This window comes from Halichoeres trimaculatus, unplaced genomic scaffold, assembly GCF_033239565.1.
Source record: "Halichoeres trimaculatus isolate MK-OKI-2021-1 unplaced genomic scaffold, fHalTri1.1 fHalTri1_scaffold_15, whole genome shotgun sequence".
Taxonomy (NCBI): Eukaryota; Metazoa; Chordata; class Actinopteri; order Labriformes; family Labridae; genus Halichoeres; species Halichoeres trimaculatus.
In genome coordinates this window covers 34288181-34308841 of record NW_027437193.1, presented here as the reverse complement: position 1 = coordinate 34308841, position 20661 = coordinate 34288181, and the positions used below count along the sequence as shown (strand labels likewise).

Sequence of the window (20661 nt, the reverse complement as noted above, 5' to 3'; positions counted from 1 at the left end):
TAACCCACCTTGAGACTCTGCTCATGTTTTAGTGTTTTTATGGTTTGTTTTAGTTTTTAATTCATTGTTTCATTGTTTAAAATTATTTTTAGAACAATGTCACAATTTATTTTACTATGTGCACCTTTGTTTTAATGATTTATTTGTTTTATTTACTCATTTATTCCTGCACTTCTTTTATGTACAGCACTCTGTTTCAACTGAGGTTGTTTTAAAGTTCTTTATAAATAAAGTTGAGTTGAATTGAGTTGAGTTGAGTTAATTGGAAACAGCTTGTTGAGGACCACAGGAAGTGAGTTGGTTGGATCAGATATGTACAAAAGCAAATCATCTGCGTAAAGGGAGACTTTGTGTTGTGTGTCTGACCGGGTGATACCTTTAAAGCCCTCCTCTGCACGTAACCAGAGAGCCAGGGGTTCTATTGCGAGGGGGAGAATGCGCTTGGTCGGTGATCGAAAGGTTGCAGGTTCAAGCCCAGCTCTGGGCAAGACACTTGACCCCTAGCTGCCCCCACTGCTGCGTAAATGGTGTGTGAATGGGTATGAAAGGGCGTGACTGTGTTAGGTGTACTGATGGATAGCTGTCATAGTAAAGATTGGATCCACCAGTGTGTGAAAGTGAGAGTGGATAAGTGTGACCTGTGGTGTAAAGCAGCTTTGAGTGGTCCATGACTAGCAAAGCGCTATGTAAGCTCAAGTCCATTTACCATTTATTGCAATGGCAAACAGGAGCGGTGATAGTGGGCATCCCTGCCTTGTGCCCCTTCCAAGGGAGAAAGGGGGGGTAGTATGTTATTTGTTTGCACAGATGCCATCGGGGATGGGTCACAGTAGTTTGACCCAAAGAATGAAATCTTTGCTTAAACCAAACTTAGCCATTACTTTGAATAAAAACTCCCATTCGATCCTGTCGAAAGCTTTTTCAGCCTCAAGGGAAACTACAATCTCGGGGGTCACAGGGCTTGGTGAATGAATAATGTTGAGAAGGCGCCGGGTGTTATGAAAAGAGTGCCGGCCCGATGTAAAACCTGTCTGATCTAATGAGATGATGGAGGGCAGTACACACTGGAGGCGGAGAGCAAGGACTTTAGCAAGAATTTTCAGGTCTACATTTAGAAGTGAAATCAGTCTATAACTACTACAGAGGAGGGGGTCTTTTTCTTTTGAGAGAGAGATGGTGGCTGTGGATAAGGTTTCTAGAAGACGGTGATGTAAAAACGCTTCATTATACATGTCTCTCAGAGCTGGAGCAAGAACACTGGAGAAGGTCTTAAAATATTCTGTGCTGAAGCCATCTGGGCCAGGCAATTTATTGCTTTGCATTGATTTGATGGCTTCTTGAATCTCATCAATAGTGATAGGCCCACCAAGGTCTTTTGCAGCTTCAGTTTCTATTTGGGGGAAAGTTATGTCCACAAACAAATCTCCTATAGAGGGGGGGCAGTCTGAAGTGTAGAGGTTGGTGTAGAATGTAACAAATGCATCATTAATTTTGGCCGGGTCAGTATGAACCTCTCCTGCACTAGAATGGATGGATGGAGTGAGTCTTGAGGATGCCTCTGCTCTGACCTTTTGGGCTAAAAGTTTTCCAGCTTTGTCACCGAACTCGAAAAAACGTTGTTTTGATTTCAGTAACTGTAATTTGGTTTTAGTAACAGATGCAAGGTCAAAGTCTGTTTGTAGTTTTAAACGTTTGTTGTACAGGGAGGGGTCTGGGTTCGAAGCATATTCATTATCAATATCTCTGATTTTTTGTCGTAAGTCAGTAATGTGGGCAGTTTCATTTTTTTTTTTCAAATTAGAAACATAAGACATTAGTTGGCCTCTAATAAAGGCTTTAGATGCTTCCCACAGTGTTCCTCTTTCTACATCTGGGGTGTCATTCAACTCAAAAAAAAATTCGGTCTGGTCATGCAAAAACTGTTTGTGTGGTCCTCTGCCAGTAAAACTGAATTGAATCGCCATTGTTTAAGGGTCTAGTTAGAGTGTGTATAGTGAGATCAAATGAGGCTGGAGCGTGATCTGAAATGAAAATACTATGATAATCGCATGATTTTATTTTGGAGAGCAATCTTTTGTCTAGCAGGAAGAAGTCTATGCGAGTGTAGGTGTGGTGTTCATGGGAGAAGAACGAAAATAGTTTGGTAGTGGAAAACATATATCTCCATGGGTCTGTAAGACCTAATTGTTGGACAAAAGTGTTTAGTGCCTTAGCTGATTTGGATAGAGGAAGTGGTTTGTTGGAAGATCTGTCGAGTATAGGGTCTTGGACCATGTTATTAAAGTCTCCGCCCATAATAACATGGTGGTTTTCAATGTTTGGAAAGGATGTAAATAATTTTGTCATAAATGGACTGTCATCCCAATTGGGACCGTAAACACTAGCAAGTATAACTGGAGAGTTTTGAAGCTTGCTAGAAACAATAATAAAACGACCAGCTGGGTCTGCAACAGTTTGGTCAAGCTCAAACAGAACATTTTTACAAATCAAAATAGCTGTGCCTCTGGCCCTTTCGTTAAATTTAGAGTGAAATATATTGCTGATCCAATCCCTCTTAAGCAGTGGTATTTCTCTGTTGCGCAGATGTGTCTCTTGAATGAAAAAGATATCCCCTCTGAGTTGTTGCATATGAGTCATGATCCCGTCAATTTTGGTGGCACCTCCAACTCTTCTCACATTCCATGAGACAAATCTGAATGTATTGCTGGTGTCAGTCATACCTTCCTTTGTCCAGAATAGGTGAGCACCGCTAGATGTAGTATTTCGGTTAGGTATAGGGAAAAGATGATGTGCAGTAACTGGCAGCTGCAGAAAGCAAAAATGGGGGGAAAAGGGAAAAAACAAACAAACAAAAAACAAACAGAGATACAGCCATACATAAAAAACACACAAACTGAATATCTGAAAAAACAGCATTCTCTCACACTCATGTAAACAATAAACAACATTGTCACATATATGGAACAGCATGACCATCTTATGTGTCCATGGCACAGCAGTGCGCACTCCTAGAGCCTGCATAAAGGTGTCACTTATCCTAACTTCCGACATTTCCATCTCCCAAGGCAACAGTTTAGTTCAAGGCAAAAATGATTTTAAGTGCAACAAGGTGACGAACTTGCTCAACAAACATGGAGCATTAAGCCTTAAGATATATCTATCTATCTATCTATCTATCTATCTATCTATATATATATATAACGCGTTAACGCGTTAATTTCGAGTTAACTCATCAATCTATTAACGGCGTTAAATATTTTATCGCACGTTAGTACATGTTGCTCACATGCTTTTATTTTGTAAATGTCTGTCGCTGACTGGAAGTGAAATTGGCGGAAAAACACGATGAGTAACCAAAACCAGCATGGAGAAGAGGGGCATTTCGGCTATATTTTTTCATCCATCACCAGTGTTATCATAAAGTCAGCTCGTCTACCAGCTTCAGACTACGACTCCGAGTTTGACGGTTGTCCTTACCGGTTTGAGCCTGAGTACACGGACGAGGAGCTCCATGAAAGAAGGATGCAGAGGGAGAGAGGCGAAGAGCTGGCTGAGAACAACTAACAGGAGCACGTCCACGACTCAATGCAAACTGGTGGTGCGCTTGTTGACAGTGTTCACCTATGGCAACAGAAGAGGAGTGTGTTTGTGATAACAATGGATAGCGATGGATGAAAAAATATAGCCAAAACGAGCGATTTTGCAGAGATTATGTCCCGCTCTGAAGCTCCCTTGCCGTGGCCCCCGCTAAGTGTGGCTAAAATCAGCTGGATCTAAATAACTTCTGAAGGACTCCGAGCTGCACGATGTTTGTCTGAGTGAGTAAATGAGCATGCACACACCTATAAATAAGGTCCAGGTGTCAAAAAAACGGAGTTGCCCTTTAAAGGCGCTCGCTGCTTAGTGTATCAGTCCGCGCGCGGCGTGCCAAGTATAAACAATCGCAGGTAGTCTGCCAGGACGAAGAGACACGATGAGAACTAGAGCCTTATTTAGCAGTGTTTTTGTGTGAAAGCAACGCGCTGAAAATTCTCTAAATAAAGCGTGAATGCAGACCGATAGAGTTTTTCAGTGGGAGTTTGTTTATTTGTGTTTTTGGTCAAGTAAAATATGGCCCCGTTTGAGCGCAGAGGAAACCGGCAGAGGAGCAGGGAGGGGGTATTTGGTGCGAGCGCTCTGGCCTTCTGCTGCACAAAAACACTGCTGTAGGGGTAATTTCTGCCCTAACCCTTGTGATTGGACCCAACTTGTTCCATCCCGGAGTATCACTTTAATTCCCTGACAGTGGCAATAAGCTTTAATTTTGTTTTTACATTTTGTAAATTTGATTTGCACTGAATATGTGATTTAACTATTACTGTAAAACAAGTACTGATTTAGTGTTTGCATGACAGATGTTATGGCACTTTCACAATGCGATTAATTATGATTAATCAGGGAAATCATGCGATAAATTACGATTAAAAGTTTTAATTGTTGCCCAGCCCTAATATGTATATATATATATATATATATATATATATATATATATATATATATATATATATATATATATATATATATATATATACATATATATATTTAAAAAAGAAAAAAGAAAAAGAAATAGAGCAGCATTGTTGGTAAACTAAAATTAGTACCCGTAGTGATGTGAGCAACAAGTTAAATTAAAATTACTGCGAAACATACGCCGTGAGGGTTATACCAAATATTTAAATATATATTTTTATATGTATATTTAAAAAAATGAAAAAAAAATGAAAAAATATATATAAAAAAGTAATAAAAACAAATAAATAAACAAATGAAAATAAAAATAAAAAGGGGCAAAAATATAATGATTCAAGTTGAGTATTTAACTTTGTTGTAAAATAAAGGTTGATTTGTCAAATAACTTTGAATTTTTATCAGGTATCAGTAAGGCTAATGTTCATAACGTGTACTCACAGTGCAATTGTAGCTGATCATTAGCTACGGTCAGCGGCAATGATAGTTAAGTAACAGAAGGCAACGTAGTTAAAGTGGCATTTGACTAGTATCAATACAGTCATACCAAATGATGTTAGTCCTCTGTACAGTCCAGGTTGCTGTGGTTATAGGAACTGATGAAGTCTTTGGCGTCTTTAACAGAAGCAAGTCGCTGTCTTCTCCCTTCTTTAGTCATGATGAATAGCTTAGCAGGATAGTGGAGGGCCGGCTTGAGGCCGAGGTTGTAGAGCTCTTTCATGACATCCCGGTAGATGGAGTATTGTTCCAATATCTCAGGGCAGTAATCCTTGAAAATGTGGATCAAAGAGTCTTTATATTTTAGTTTACCTCTCTGCTTCCGAGCTTCCCGAACCACCAGCTCCCAAATCCGAAAACTGTGAAAACAGATCATGACTGCTCTGGGTCTGTCGCTGGGTCCTGGCTTGGCAGTTAGTGAGCGGTGAGCTTGGTCCAGCTCTGGGGGCGATGTGAACATGTGTTCACCAAACACCTCAACTAACAACTCAGAGAAGAAGACCGTTAGATGAGGACCCTCGATGTTCTCGGGGAGACCGATGATTCTTATATTATTCCGTCAGCTTCTACTTTCTAAATCGAGGAGTTTCGCTTTGAGCTTAGCATTCTCCTCAGCTACTGTTGTTATCTTTGCCTCCATGGCTAACACGTCCTGGTTTGTTGTGTTAGCTGATGACTCCAGTGAGGAAATACGTTGTTGGTGGTCCAGGAGTGTAGTCTGGATGTTATCCAGTTTTTTCTCAAGTTTGGAAAAAGCCGCATTGAGCTCTGAAGAGATGGAGGACTTATGGTCCGCTAGCATAGTAGTTAGCATAGCCATGACGGCACTGGTTGTTAAGTCCTCCTCCTTTTGTTCCTCTCTTTTCAATCTACTAGACATGCTTCAAGTAAGGTTAAAGTCGTTATTAATCACCATTAGTTTAATGCCTTTTGATAGAACTCTACAAAAGTAGGAGCCGGTTAAGTGGGAGCGTGGAAAGAGCGTCTACTCCAGGGTTGTCAAACTCGTGCCATGGAGGGCCATGAGGCTGCAGGTTTTCCTTCCAACCACAAACTCCACCAGCTGGTTTCACTGATTAGTCCCTGCTCTCTGCTTGAAGGTGAGGTAATCAGTGAAATCAGCTGGTGGAGTTCTTGGTTGGAAAGAAAACCTGCAGCCTCTCGGCCCTCCATGGCACTAGTTTGACATCCCTGGTCTACTTCATCTTGGTGTTAACCTGAAGTCCCAGCTCCTGCTGTTTGAGGAGGATACTGAACCTGTTGTTCCTCCTAAACCCCCAAACGCACAAACTCTTTTCCATCACTGTGATGAAGAAAGGATACAATCCTGAGAGGAATATGTAGGAAAGACAGCAGTCTGACAGAGAGGCCCAATCCCAAACCACCCCCTACTCACTCTCCCTACACACTCACCCTCAGTTTGTGTATTCTCGCGGAGGGTCCGCCACATTAAGGGCCGTCCCAAACCACGTAGTGCGGAGGGGGAGTGGACTGTTCAGCTCTTAAACAGTGAGCCTGCATCGATGCTCACTTTGACAGGAAGTGCAACAGCGAAATGGAGGAGGAAACAACAAGTGCCACGTGCAAAATATGTTCCTCACACCTTTATCACACTAACAGAAACTCACAAGAAGCATGGTTTAGAGAGATTAAAAAAAACAAGCAGATCTTACTCTATGCTGATGTTTGATTTGATCATGAAGCCCTGGCACCTAAAATGTGAGCAGTTTGCAGTATTAATTCATTTGTTTAACTGGAAATGTCAGATGGTGATAGCATTGAAAGACATGTGGGATCACTTCAAATTATTAAAAGTATAATATATCTCCTGTCATTGTAACGGCTTCTGACTTTATGATTGTAAAGAGGAAGAAAAACGAGACAGACGGTGCGGCTCCAAACAGGGAGCAGGTTTCTGCCCTATCCCAATGAAATCCACGTGTTTCACTGTTATCTCTGTGTCAATCTAAGCGTATTTTGGAAACATACATTATCAACCCTGGACAGCGATATAGCGACTCGCAATTTGTGCCTCAGCGTAACATCAATACACGGGGAGCGTATTTCTATTTCCATGGCGACGAGGTTTTCCGTGTTCCGGTGAAGTGAAGAGGGCCTCCCATTCCTGCTGGTAATGTTTATACCCTCCCCCTTCAATTAAAGTGTCCTCCACAGCTGGGAGTGTGTCTTCATTTAAAGTGACACTAGGTAGCCAAGGGGTAGTGTGTAGGGGGTGGTTTGGGATTGAGCCAGAGACTCTGTCCATGATGCATCATAACAGTAAAAACTAGTTTTTGAAAAGCATGAAAAACTGAACTCTCACTGACTGACTGATGCTGAACTCAGACCAGATCTGTGTGTGTTTTGTCCCTGTCCTGTTGCGTGTTGACTGCGTGGTCTCTTACTGGTCGACCCCACACTGGCTGCGTGTTCAGTCTGACATGAAGGACCACGAAGCAGCTGAAGGTCCCACACCTCCCAGTCCATCAGTGATCCTCTCCTGGTTCATGGTGGGCTGTAAAACCTGAAACCTGTGGACTCTGGTCTGGCTCTGCTCATGAGGTCAGTTTGTTGTTACAGTCAAGTGAAACAGGATCTGATGTAGACACAGTTCATCTCATCGTGAAAGTCAGCAGATGTTTTATCATAGATTCAGAGCGTGACTTTCTGTCTTGCTCAATGTGCCCTGTACAGATCACAGGGGGGCACAGCCTGACTGAGCTGACTCATTGACTTCAATAGGAACCTGTCAGATCTGGCACCTCGACGTAGCAGCGACAGAGCTGGTGTGACCAGCTCACAACCAAAGAGTCATTCAAACACCACGTACAGCACTCAAGTCTTACTCTGTTAAACCTAGGTTACAAAGCAAAATGGAAACACTTGGCTAACAGCATCAAACGCAGCTAAATGCTGTGTAGTTAGTAACTCAGCACAAACCTTCCACACAGCGCCCACACAGGGCCCACACAGCGCCCACACAGGGCCCACACAGCGCCCACACAGCCCCCACACAGCCCCCACACAGCGCCCACACAGCGCCCACACAGCGCCCACACAGCACCCACACAGGGCCCACACAGCGCCCACACAGCCCCCACACAGCCCCCACACAGCGCCCACACAGGGCCCACACAGGGCCCACACAGGGCCCACACAGCGTGAAAAGTTAGTCCACCCAGAGCGCCGAGGAAGAAGAGAACACACCTCCAGGATGACGTCAGTGACACACATGACATGACAGTGACATTACCACTGATTTTAACATGTAAACGCTGATGTTGCTGATAAACATGGAGAAAAAGGAGGAAGGATGGGCTGAATATGTGAAGGAGGATGGAGGCCTGAGGGTTACATATTCTGTGATGCTTGCAGAGAAGCTGATACGAGTAATGGATGAGCCAGAGGGTGACAAACTACACAGGAACCTGTGTGGATATGTTACATGTACAAAGACTCTGAGCCACCTACAAATACCCTGATCTAACAGAGCTCTAACAGTTCCCTGGGGGTTGTAGTCTGGGGGTAATAACCCATTTACAGAGCTCCTTTGTGTCTTCATGATGGGGATGCTGCTTTGCTGTCACTGCAGGGACACAGAAACCAGAGAAGTCATGATTCCTTTCAGCAAATGAGTTTAAGTGCTGGATTTGGAACATGAAAAGGCGAAAAACTAAGCTGAAATCTGGAATCTGTGAAACAAAGGCTTTATTAGTTACAGGAAGATGACAATAAAACATGAAAAAGCAGCAAAAAAGTCAAGAAGAGGTAAAAAAAAAAAGATGAAAGAGGGAAGAAGCAGGAACCATGGAGTGAAAATAGAGGAAAAAGGCAGCAAAGATTATAGGAATCAGGAAGTAGTGATAACAGAGGGAAAAAGCAGGAAAGAACATGTAAAGAAGGCGTATAGAGACAGAAAGAAGGGATGAAGAAGGAGTGGAAATGAAGTAAAGCGGCAGGGACAAAGAAGAAGAGTAGGACTCAAAAAGAAATGATAAGAGAGGGAAGAAGTAGGAAATAAGGAGATAAAAAGTTGTAAAGAAGGTGTAAAGAAGAGAAAAGAAGCAGAGAAAAAGGAGTTGAGATGCAAGGAAGGAGGAGTGAAGAAGGAGTGATAAGGGAGAGAAGAAGCAATTTAAAAGGAGTTAAGAAGCAGGGAAGGAGGAGGGAAGAAAGGAAAAATATCAAGGAAGAGGAAAGGAAAAAGGAGGGAAGGAAGAGGGAGAAGGTAGGGTGAAAGAGGGAAGCAGAGGGGAAAAAACAGGAAAGGAGGAGGGAAGAAGCAAGGATGGAGGAGAGAAGAAGGAGTAAAGAAGCAGGGAAGGAAGAGGGAAGAAAGAGGGGTAAAGGAGTGAAGAAGGAGGGAAAAAACAGGAAAGAAGGTTGGACGAAGCAGAGATGGAGTAGGGACGAAGCAGGAGAGGTGGGGACGGAAGAGTTTTTAAACTGCTGAATGCTGAATCAGCACTTTAACATAATTAACTTCTTTTGTCATGAAATTTAAAATGAACACGAGTTCAGCGCCTGCTCCTGTTTCTCCCTGTCATAATGAATTCATCATCATTTGGAAAGGACGGTGGGAAGACAGATGGACACACAAAGACACAACGTTTACAGTCCTGTTCGTCAACAAGAGACAGCAAGACAGAGAAGCTGGACATCTGAAGACATTTAACCACTCAGACAACTTATATCACACACCACACTCCCTGTTACTGAAGATCATAAGTGTGTATGTGTGTATGTAGTGATTATGTGTGTGTGTGTGTGTGTGTGTGTGTGTGTGTGTGTGTGTGTGTGTGTGTGTGTGTGTGTGTGTGTGTGTGTGTGTGTTTGCATGCACAGACACAGAGTAAACAGTGAGATAATCATCTTTTGAGTGGTCTTATTGGAAAGGTGCCTGCTGTGAAAAGTGGGACAAGAGAATCCTGGGGAAAGCCCAACCAGATGGAGTCACTTTGATGGATGATAGTGTGTGTGTGTGTGTGTGTGTGTGTGTGTGTGTGTGTGTGTGTGTGTGTGTGTGTGTGTGTGTGTGTGTGTGTGTGTGTGTGTGTGTGTGTGTGTGTATGTGTGTGTGTGTGTGTGTGTGTGTGTGTGTGTGATGGAAATAGAGACAGAAAGGGAGGATTCCCCAGTTCCCAGCTGGTGTGTGTGTCTCCTGCTGACCTCGGGGAAAGGAGGAGTATCTCCTAAAGAGCAGACAGTCACAGAGACAAACGGACCTCGCTGCAGCCATGGAAACCTGGACGGTACCTGTGCTAAAAAAAGCCGAGCTGAGATCCACAGCAACAATAAGATGTCATCAAATGATGAGTTGTGTTGTGAAACAGAGGAAATGGGAGGAGGAGATGGGGGGAGGTGAGGAAGGTAGAAGCAGAGGAGATGTGTTCTCTGTTTGTGTTTAATGAGCTGGCTTCACCTGACTGAAGACACCAAGAAACTGCCTGTTCCTCTGGGAGGAACACCTACGGGAGGAAGATCCTCCTCTGGTAGGCCTTAACTGTGTGTGTGTGTGTGTGTGTGTGTGTGTGTGTGTGTGTGTGTGTGTGTGTGTGTGTGTTTGTGTGTGTGGGCGGGAGCAGGCAGGATCCATTTAAAGCAGACAGGCTCACAGGAGTCAGCGTACACGGTGAGGGAGACGCTACTCTGCTCACTGCTGTGGATCAAAGTGATTCAGTGACTGAAGCAGGAAGTGGAGATCTGTGGCCCATGGGGGGGTGGGGGGGTTAACCTCCAGGCAGCGTGCATGTGTGAACACTGGACTGATTGCAAACTGTAGCCGTGGTGGTGTGAAGCACAGTGTTGCTGACTGCTGTGCAGAGCTGCTGTGCTGTGGATGCACTGAGGCCACGCAGACAAAGCTGTATTCACCAACACACACTGTGCTGCAGGGATGCTGCAAGGATGCTGCAAGGATGCTGCAGGGAATGCTGCAGGGATGCTGCATCTTCCTGCACGGCTGGGTGAAGCTGGTGGTGTCATTAATTCATTATTTCACAGATGACTTTTCATAGCCCAGGGATGCAGATCTTAAGTTTTCTCTGTGATCAAACTTTGGAAATGTTAATCCACCACTGATTTTAACAAACCTTTGACCCTGAACATCAACATCCACTGTCAGCTTATGAGAATAATCTTCAGAGACGCTGCTTAATATTCAGCAAGGCTCAAACTAGAGAACCAAACATATGTTTAGTGACTCACAGTGTCATACTTGTTCTCACTGAGGAAAAACAAACATGTTGGTGTGGTCGGTTATCAGTCAGTTGAGAAAAGCGTAACAATCGTTCTTCAAGCTCACAGTCAAAATACACTAGATCTGCTCTAAAATGCAAAAAGAAGAAATGTTAGTGAGACAAACAACAGTTAAAGTGAAACAGTCTGTTCATCAGCTGATCCAAAGTTTGAAGCTGTGGCTCAAAAAACCTGAAAACCCCCTGAAACAGAAATAAAAGTTTGTGAAAAGGACTGAGTGATGAGGAGCTCCACAGTTCCTGTTGGTCCTAAAGAGTGAGCTGGTTCCTCTGGAAGAAAAAACAAAACCCAGTCATTCCCACACAGACCAGGGCCCTCAGTCATGAAGGAGGCCCCCTGCAGCATCTCCACAGAGCCAGCCGCTGTTTGACGCCCCTGACCAACCTGAAGCTCCACTGGTCCATTAAAGGATCCTGATGGTGCCCCCTCCACTGTGCCACTGTGGAAACATCGCCAGTGGGATCTCCTGGTCATGTCAGTTACGTTGAAGCCATCAGGACGTCAAGGTTCAGGTTTTTCTCCTCAGAAGATCAAACTTTCTTCACCTTTCAGTGTCCCATGTTTGCTGCTCTCTGGAAAAGTCCAAACGGCAAGTTTGTGGCGTTGAAGGAGACGAGGTCTTTGAAGATGTGTTTGGTTCTTAAAGCTCTTCTCTCTCAGACAGCGCCTGATGGTTATTGGGCAGCTCCAGCATTGGTATTAGTGTCTTGACAGACAGCCAATCAGATCCTCCGGTTTAGCTCTGGGGAGATGGTTTTGGGTCTACCTCTGGACTTTTTGATCCCTAACCCTCAGGATCTTGGAAGAAATCCAAAATGGCCGTCTGACTGCGTCCAGCCTCAGCAGGGATGGCGTGTTGTGAGAGGCCTTGCTGATGCAGCTCAACAATCGACCACGTTTACAGAGAGAAAGATTTTTAGCCTTTGTCATCAGGAAATAACGCTGAATCCATGTTTTAGAGCAGATTTTTTTAAAGGCTGTCTTAAATTTTAGATCAGCTGATGAACAGAACATTTACCTTTAACTCCTCAGTAAACTTCTTACTCATTTTTTGTCTCATAATTTCTTCTTTTCACATTTTGAAACTACTGAAAACCTTCTTAGGATCTATCTATCTATCTATCTATCTATCTATCTATCTATCTATCTATCTATCTATCTATCTATCTATCTATCTATCTATCTATCTATCTATCTATCTATCTATCTATCTATCTATCTATCTAATGTAAATATGAGCTGTTTTTCTGGTCTTAAACTTTTGAAAGAGTGTGTGTGTGTTTTACCAGATATTTTCTGTATTGTGAGTTAGATCCTGCTCCAACAGGAGGCGCTGTGAGGTGGCAGCAGCTCTTCTGAGTGATCAAAGTGTGGGTAGTGTTCAGAGCCTGATGAGAGCAGTGTATCTGTGTGTTGCGGTCCTGGTCTAACCCTCTTTGACAGCCAGTGTAACAGGACGGAGGAGAGCTCCTCTCCTCAGGAGCAGTGGGCTCAGAGAGCTGACAGAGTTCAAAGATTTTGCCTTCTCAGCACGCAGCGTACCAACAGTCCTCAGAGGAAACATGGGATTGACAGGAAGCTCTCTAGATGGCTGCATAACCGCTCAAAGCTCTGCAGTTTCTCACCAGAAAGCCCACAAAGACGACACAAACCCTGCATTCACAGTCGGCATTAGCATCTCATTTGTCAGGAGGCAGAATGCGGCTGCTCACAGGAGCTGGCTTTGTGAGCTGCAGTCTGAGTCCTGCACAGAGCCAGCTTGCCTACAGTGTTCACACATTGTGTAACTTCAAATGTGATTACTGAGTTGTGCATGACTGCCATGTGGCTGTAAATAATGAGACATGAAGCTTCGAGAGGAATGGGGCTGCAGAGGAGAGGAAAACATGCGCCTGTGTGTCTGATGAAGAAACGTGGAGTGTCTCCCGGCCACTCACAGTGAGCAGCTTCTTACTGGAATTAAAACCCTGTTTATAGCTTTAAATTCATGACAGACCTCAAAACTGTCTCATCTTTACCAACAAACCCTTTGACCAAGTCACTTTAATCACGAGCAGCATCCCTGCTCTATGGATGCATCCTGTAGGTCGACCTCAGACAGGTTTAAGTGACGCCACAGACTTATTTTCTGGAGTTTCTCTTCTTTAACGAAGCAGAATGAATCATGTGAAGTCTGGATGTTGGTTTGACACAGACTCAGACCGAGCCCCCCCAGTCCTGCCAGCTGAGTGTCTTTAATTTAAACCAGCAGCAGTGACACATTAGCTCAGCATCAGTGCTAACTTAGCGTGTCTTGGTATAGCAAACAGACAGCTAACAGTTAGCCTGTCATCAGAATGAGGTTACCCAGCCCACTCACGGCTGCTTTAAGAAAATGTTCTGCTCATCCTGAACTCGATGGAAACATTAATATCTTTGGTTGAATCTCTTTTCTTGGCCTGTTCAGAGTGGTTTGGTGTAAATCTGAGCGCAGACTGTAATTATTATCCAGTAAATTAATCCAAATGAGGGTGGATCTGATTCAAAGACAATCACTATTTAGAAAAAAGAACAACTTGTGTAAGCTCAGCGTGCAGACCAGAAGGGAGGTGTCAAAACAGGAAACTAAATTGAACCAAAACACAGGCTGAGGGTGATGGAGGAGGAGACAATGTTTTTAAACACCTTTGGTTCAAACTTATACCAACATCATGTTTTATAAACTCAGGTCGACACAGTCAGGAGGCAGAAACACACGATTTACAGCATCATTACAGAGGAGACACACACGGGTCATAATGCAAAGATCTCAAAGTTCCTGTAAGAAGTTTGAAAGTGACCTAGAAAAGTCTTCCTTCCAGATATATGCCTCATCATAATCCACACTTTACAATGATATATAAGCACAAAAATAGGTTATTACTAAATGCTACTTCCAAGCTTCCCAATCAGGTTGAGCAGGACCAGATCGAGTGATGAAATCTCCATGACAACACCACACTGGCTGACGAAGTTCAGCAGAGAGAAGAGAGATATGTGTTTTTCTCTGCTGAAAACGGTTTTTGTGATTAATTTTGTAGTGATGGTGGACACTGGAGTCTAACTGTCAAACAGAAAAAGGACAGAAGAGCAGAAGAAAGAGAAACAGGAGAGAGATAGAGCACCAGCTAAAGGCTAAAACCCAGGTTAATGTGTTTATGCTAATGTTTCCTCCAACCCACAGTCAGCAGTTGTTCTGCAGTGGTCTGTTCAAACTTGAGAGTCTATCAATAAAATGAAGAGCCAGGTTACGTTAGCTCTGCTTGGTGAGGTTGGAGTTGGTAGATGAGCTCTGGTAGGACAGAACCAGGATTCACTAACGCCACACGTTACAGACACGCCTCAGAGCACCGGGCTGTGAGTAGAGATAAATATAGCCGGATACTAAACTACGCTACAAACTGAGTTTATAAAGTCTGACTGTTGTCACGTTTAAAACTACAGCCCAACCTAAATATGAATAAATGCGTTACCTAGTCGCTTTGCAACGTTAGAGAGAAGAGCTGCTCTCTAGAAAAAAAGCACACTTTGGCAAGAGTTACATCCTCACGACAGTGGGTGCTCATGGGAAATGGAGTTTTTAATCCTAGGGGCTTATTGCCCAAACTACAAACAGATGGGAATAAGGGAGGAACAGAGTGTGACATTTTTGTCATGGCAGTATGCACTTCCACCTGTAAAGATCAGCAGGACAGTCTCAGAGCAAATACTGCACCCACATCATCATGGCCCCGGCTAAGCTAACATGAATCAGAGGCATTTCTGGACGTCTCTGAGAGAGTCACAGGTGTCAGGTCAGCTCTGTATAAAACCTTACACTGTAAAAACCGAACATAATTATTTGATTGACTGACTGTCAGATCTCCATATGAAGTCCAGTGTGAGCTGGTCAAAGCTGTCCTAGGGTCCTCAAGTCCTCCTTTCCTGACTGAAAGTGCACACTCTTCTTTTCTAACTCAACAATGAAGTGATGCCTGTGCATAGGCATGCACTACTTTCACTTTTTTCTCCCAACCTTTATTTTCCTTCTTCCTCTGTTTTTTTTTTTTTTAAATCTTTGATTTTTTCTTTCTTTGTTTCTTTTCTTTGTGTTTTTTTTTGTTTCCTTGTTTCTTTTTCCTTGGCTAACATCAGATGAAGCTGTTTAAAAACAGAACTAACTCAGGGGTGGAGCTGTCCAACCTGCTTTGGTGCTGATTCTTCTCCAGCTCTTCTTCAGATAAACAATCAGCTTTTGCTTTTCATTTTGCTAAAGGGTTCACACAAAGTCTAAAATTTCAGATTTGTCAGAGGGAGGCTCACAAGCTGCAGACTGCAGATCATGTTAACACTGGCTGTTTGTGTGTCTGGGAAAGTGGATATTTCAGCTTTTTGTTCACAGAGTATTCTGCCCATTCAAAAATGACCTGACGATGAAAGATGTCTTCCAAATACTTTATCTGTTCACACACGCTGTGCTCATTAGTTCTCTTTCGCTTGTTCCCGACTTGTGGTCGTCAGCGGTGGCGTCTGATGTCAGCACGGCCTGGACAGCTTCATGACGCCGTGGTTGACCGGAGAACTGCTGACGCTGACAGCATCACTGAATGTAGGCTGTGGAGGCTGACACAGCGCATAATTACAGGTGACATATGAGCGTCTCATGCCTACTTTATATTTAGCTTATGTATATCACACAAACTAGAGGAAGGAGGTGAAGGAAGGAAGCAAAGTTTTCTGCTCCTCATGCTAATGTATGAGACATAGAACTACATTAAAGTCGAGGCAGAGCTCTTCTCTGTCTTTTACTCTTTGAAAATTCATCCCATGGGCTGGATTGGATCTTCTAGTAGGCCCATCTTGGCTTGAGTCATAAAATTGACGACCATGATCTATTCATTTGACCTGACTCACAGCATTTTGCAAACTGAGCTTGGGTAGACTAAGAGTAGATCTATTTTACACACGTTTACTTTTCTGTATCTCAGTTAAAGACACCTACAGAGCAGGGTTATTATAGTTAATAAAAACTGATCAAGAAGCAAAAGCAAGAGGTGAAAAAAATGTTCATTCACTGAAATAAAAATAAAAACAAGGCTTTACAAAGAAAAGATAACTAATTAAACTATATGGTGACATTACAAAACTAAGATAAACTAAATTAAAGCAAAAATGTCTTTAGTTTTTGTCTCTATCAGTCTATCTAGTTTGACACCAGCTGGCGTCCATATTCTGTCCTCTAGCAGAGCGTCAAATGCGATAAAAGCTAGGAGGAAGCAGCAGAGCCCTTTCAGAGTTCCTCTGACTGTCTCTGACAGGAGCAGGGGTCTTAAAGTGGAAAGTGATTAAGTATGGGGGACATTTCTCAAGGAGAAATTAATCCCACTCACCTTTAAGTCCATTTGAAAATCTCACACAGGGAGGCTAAGCTAGTTCACCTTGATCAGGTAAAGGAGAGCAGCCGGCCCAGAAACAGGAGACGACCTCAGGCAGACCACACTGACGCAGAGCTTTTTGCTTTAATCAGGACGCTCCTTCATCTGTCTGCAGTCAACACATTTTTTTGTTGTTGTTGTTTTTAATGGTGTAATGTTTACAGATTTTATTACACACTGCTTCTCCTGACATTTTTAAATGGTGCCCTGAAAATAATCCCATACAATAAAAACAAGAAGAAAAAAAAACAAAGTTTAAACTAGTAAAGTGAGAAACACTAAAACTAAACATTTTCAAAAAATAAACCAAACTAAAGTTGAAATCTTCCTTTTTATATGTCCATGTCATTATCATCATGTAAGTACTTCAGCAGTACCTCAGCCTTCTTCTGCTCGGCTCAGGCTGATAAAGGAAGCTAGTTTCATCCAGCCGTAACACGCAGACCAAACCACCATGTGTTGGTTTCTCTGTACGTTGGAGCCTTGTCTCTGCTTAATGTACCAGGGGATCCTCTGTTATATAAAATACTTTTATGCTGAGCTGGCAGCATTTGGGAGATCTCTCTGCCTCATCCAACCTTTCAGAGCTCAACTCTGGCTACACCATGCTGAATGTTTTCCTACTTAGCCCAGGAAGTGCTTTGTGTTTGTGGCTACAGCTGGGCGCCGCTGTCGGCGTGAGGTAAAGCGAGTTCAGGAGAAACAGAGACAAATGTCTTCAGCTTTTGGCTCGTTGCTGTTTTTTTTTGTGCAGACATGCTGCTGTTAAACTACCAATCAGTCTTTATTTATCCAGAGCCAAATCACAACAACCATTATCTCATGTCACTTTGCAAAGCCACGAGCAGCCTGAACCTCTGGATTGTCAGTTTGGTTGACTAAAGAGATCAGACAGATTTCAGGCCAAATCTGTTTAATCAGACCAGGTACCCCCCTGAAAACCTCCAGTTATAACCGCGTCCTGTTTAGCAGACACCAACCCCACAGCCAGCGGTTGAATGAAGTGATGAGCAATCTCGTCAGTGGTTTGATTTGGCAGGGTTTCACATGTGTCACACTTTTCTGACACAAACTAATTCATGCTGCTTGCCTTTTTTTTTTTAGCTAGTCCTCGAATGTTTAACCCACCATGTCCCATCTCCTTTTACGCAGATTAATCTGTTCTGATTGTCTCTGATTTGTCCCACAGTTTACAATGTGACACCAAGGGACCCATCAGCTTGTTTTTTTTATTCCCTGGTAGAAAAGTGGTGGAGTTGTTGCCTGGAAACCGGCTCATTAAAAAGAGTGAGTTGAGAGTGCACGATCTCTGTGTGTTGAGCCGATCTGAGCCCAAACTCTGAGTGATAAAACCACCAGTGGGTTGCTGCATGATAAACAGCTGTCTGATAACATGAACACTATACACAGCTTATTTCATATGAAAGCTTTCCTGTCAGTTAATACACCGTGCTTTCTAAAGCACTGGCTGACTGGGAACAGGCTACAGATACGGTGCAGTATTTATTACATGTGGGTGAAACTTTCTGATCATCCTTTGGGAGCTTTCTGCAGCGTGTGTATAACCTTTACACCATTAACACATTGAACAAAGCTGCCACCTCCTGTGTTTGAAAATGAAGAGCTGAAAATAACTGCAGTTCCTTTACCTTCCACTTGGGGAGTACTTGTAAAGTCTGATAATACATTTTTTTCATGTTTAAGTATCATGATTAAAGTTTAGTTTTAGGGGTGAGACAAACTATGACTACAGCAGCACATTGTTGTCCTTAGCCCTGCTGTACAGTAGAGGAGTGAAAAAATATGGATCAGCAGTATATCACCATGCTCTGCCCTGTGATAAAATATCAATATTCCAACTCTTTATATCAATAGTTTTGTTAAAATAAAAATTCATAATTTAGGTGAGTTGGAAGTACAATACGTCTTCTACTCCTCCACTGTGGTAGATGGCACCAAAGAACTACTCCGCTGTGTGTTGCATATAAACTGTATAATAAATATAATCTCAAAGTATATCCAAAATAAACTTGAGGATGTGGGTTTGGATGCTGTAAACATTAGTGTTTTCTCTCTGTTGTTGGGTCAGTGAGTTAGAAATCACGTTTGATTCATTTTTTTACAGTGTAGTAGACTGATAAAATAATGATCACAGTCACATTTTCTGCAATGTCATATTATTTTATGAGTAACATTGGTTACACCAAGTGACATTTCAGTTCAGATCAGTTTGACCAACTGACCACGTCTTTCACCCACTCATTACTTTGTAACATTAGAGTGACAGGAGTGTACCATTAAAGAAAAATCTGCCTGTTGGTTTGGAAACCTTGAAATCTGTTTAGAATATATGAGTTTACTGAAAACCACTGTGAATCTATCTATCTATCTATCTATCTATCTATCTATCTATCTATCTATCTATCTATCTATCTATCTATCTATCTATCTATCTACACACACACACACACACACACACACACACACACACACACACACACACACACACACACACATACACACACACATATAGTCATATATTAAATGGTTGTTTGCAACAACAACACTCTCCATAGCGTTTTACACTTATATGTTGTATAAACAACAGCTGTATCATAATCCTTGAAGTAACTGTTTGTACATTGGTAATACATTTAACAGTCTGAGGATAAACCTTGTCCTGGTGAATAACTAAAAACTACAGACATATGCTCAACCTAATTAAATGTCTGTCAGAAAAAAAAACACAACACAAACGGTGAAACAATATTTTGTTATGACTATTTGAAGGAAACCCCAGCTTTCTGTATTTTTCCACTCAAATTACGGGTTCAAACTTGGGGAACAACATTGGATTGGCATCGACTTTACTTTAGCAGCTGCTAAACCTCAGACTGTAAAAAGGCTAGATGCATATATTTTTAAATACAGGCCATGAGTTAGGTGATATACGGGATGTGAAATGGAATCAAGCCGTGTATGTGTTTGCCAGGAGGCATAAGGACATCCTCAGCTCCAGCTGTGTAAACCAGGGGTAGTGGTCACTTAGTTTTCCACAAGGGGGCGTTCTAAGGGATTTGAGTAGCTGCTACAGCTAACCAAAAGACAAAGGATGTCGTGTAAATATGTGAAACTGAGGTGTGTGTGAATGACTGAGGGGTGATCATCAGTGTGAGATGATCTGTGTTTGGTTCTGTTCAGCTTCATCATGCGTGGCTTGTGTGCGTAAGTGGGTCCATGCAGAAACAATGCTAACGTTACACTTTTCAAGATTAAAGCAAAACAGTTGTTTTGTGTAAGCAGCAAACTATTCTTTTCTTTTCTAATGTATGATCGACCTTGTGCGGGCCACACAGTGCCACCCACAGGGCCAGATGTGGCCCGTGGGACATAAGTTGTCCAGGTGTGTCCTGAGCTAAAGGAACGTTACAGTCGGCCTCTCTAGAAAACAACGCTGATGTTGCTGATGCCATGACCTAGTACACCTGTCTCGGCTCAAACCCTTGGCCCAGCTACTGATGGTGTGTCCGGATGTGTGTGCTGATATCACACCAGCCTTTTACATGGGAACATACCAGGACAGCTGCTGTGGAACGAATGGCTCTGATCACTCATAACTTGGACTCAGTGTGTGGTAAAGTTACTTTTTGTGTTGTTAACTTTCATTTTATGCATGAACTGATCAGGACTCAAACTTGTGAGTTAGCAGCTCTTTAACATGGTGGTGTGTGTTAGACAAAGGTTCTGCTCATAGGAGACGGTTCCTGTGAGAACCAGTCACCGTCCAAAGTTCTGTGCGAGCTGTCACCTCTTCTTCTTCTTCTGAGGAAGACAGCGAGTGAAGTCACTCTTTGCGGGCCCCTGTTTTCTTGGACAGTCTCTGATGTGTTGTCTGTGTGTATCTCACTGGAAGACTGGCTGAGCTGTGCTTATTGGAGTGAACGGATCAGACAAAGAGGCCCTCACA

General features: G+C 42.9%; 1 protein-coding gene across 3 annotated transcripts in view; it reads left to right on the top strand.

The window, feature by feature from the left end:
* LOC141803786 (disks large-associated protein 1-like) overlaps positions 1–20661 on the top strand; it is a 124539-nt gene that overhangs the window by 18175 nt on the left and 85703 nt on the right. For 2 of the 3 annotated variants that reach the window (XM_074687787.1, XM_074687785.1), the window contains exon 2: positions 7440–7566. The exons of the other annotated variant lie outside the window; for it this stretch is intronic. In XM_074687787.1, the coding sequence (XP_074543888.1) occupies positions 7562–7566 (5 nt within the window). In that variant the 5' untranslated portion in view covers positions 7440–7561. The remainder of the gene's footprint in view (positions 1–7439; positions 7567–20661) is intronic. 3 annotated transcript variants of the gene reach the window in all.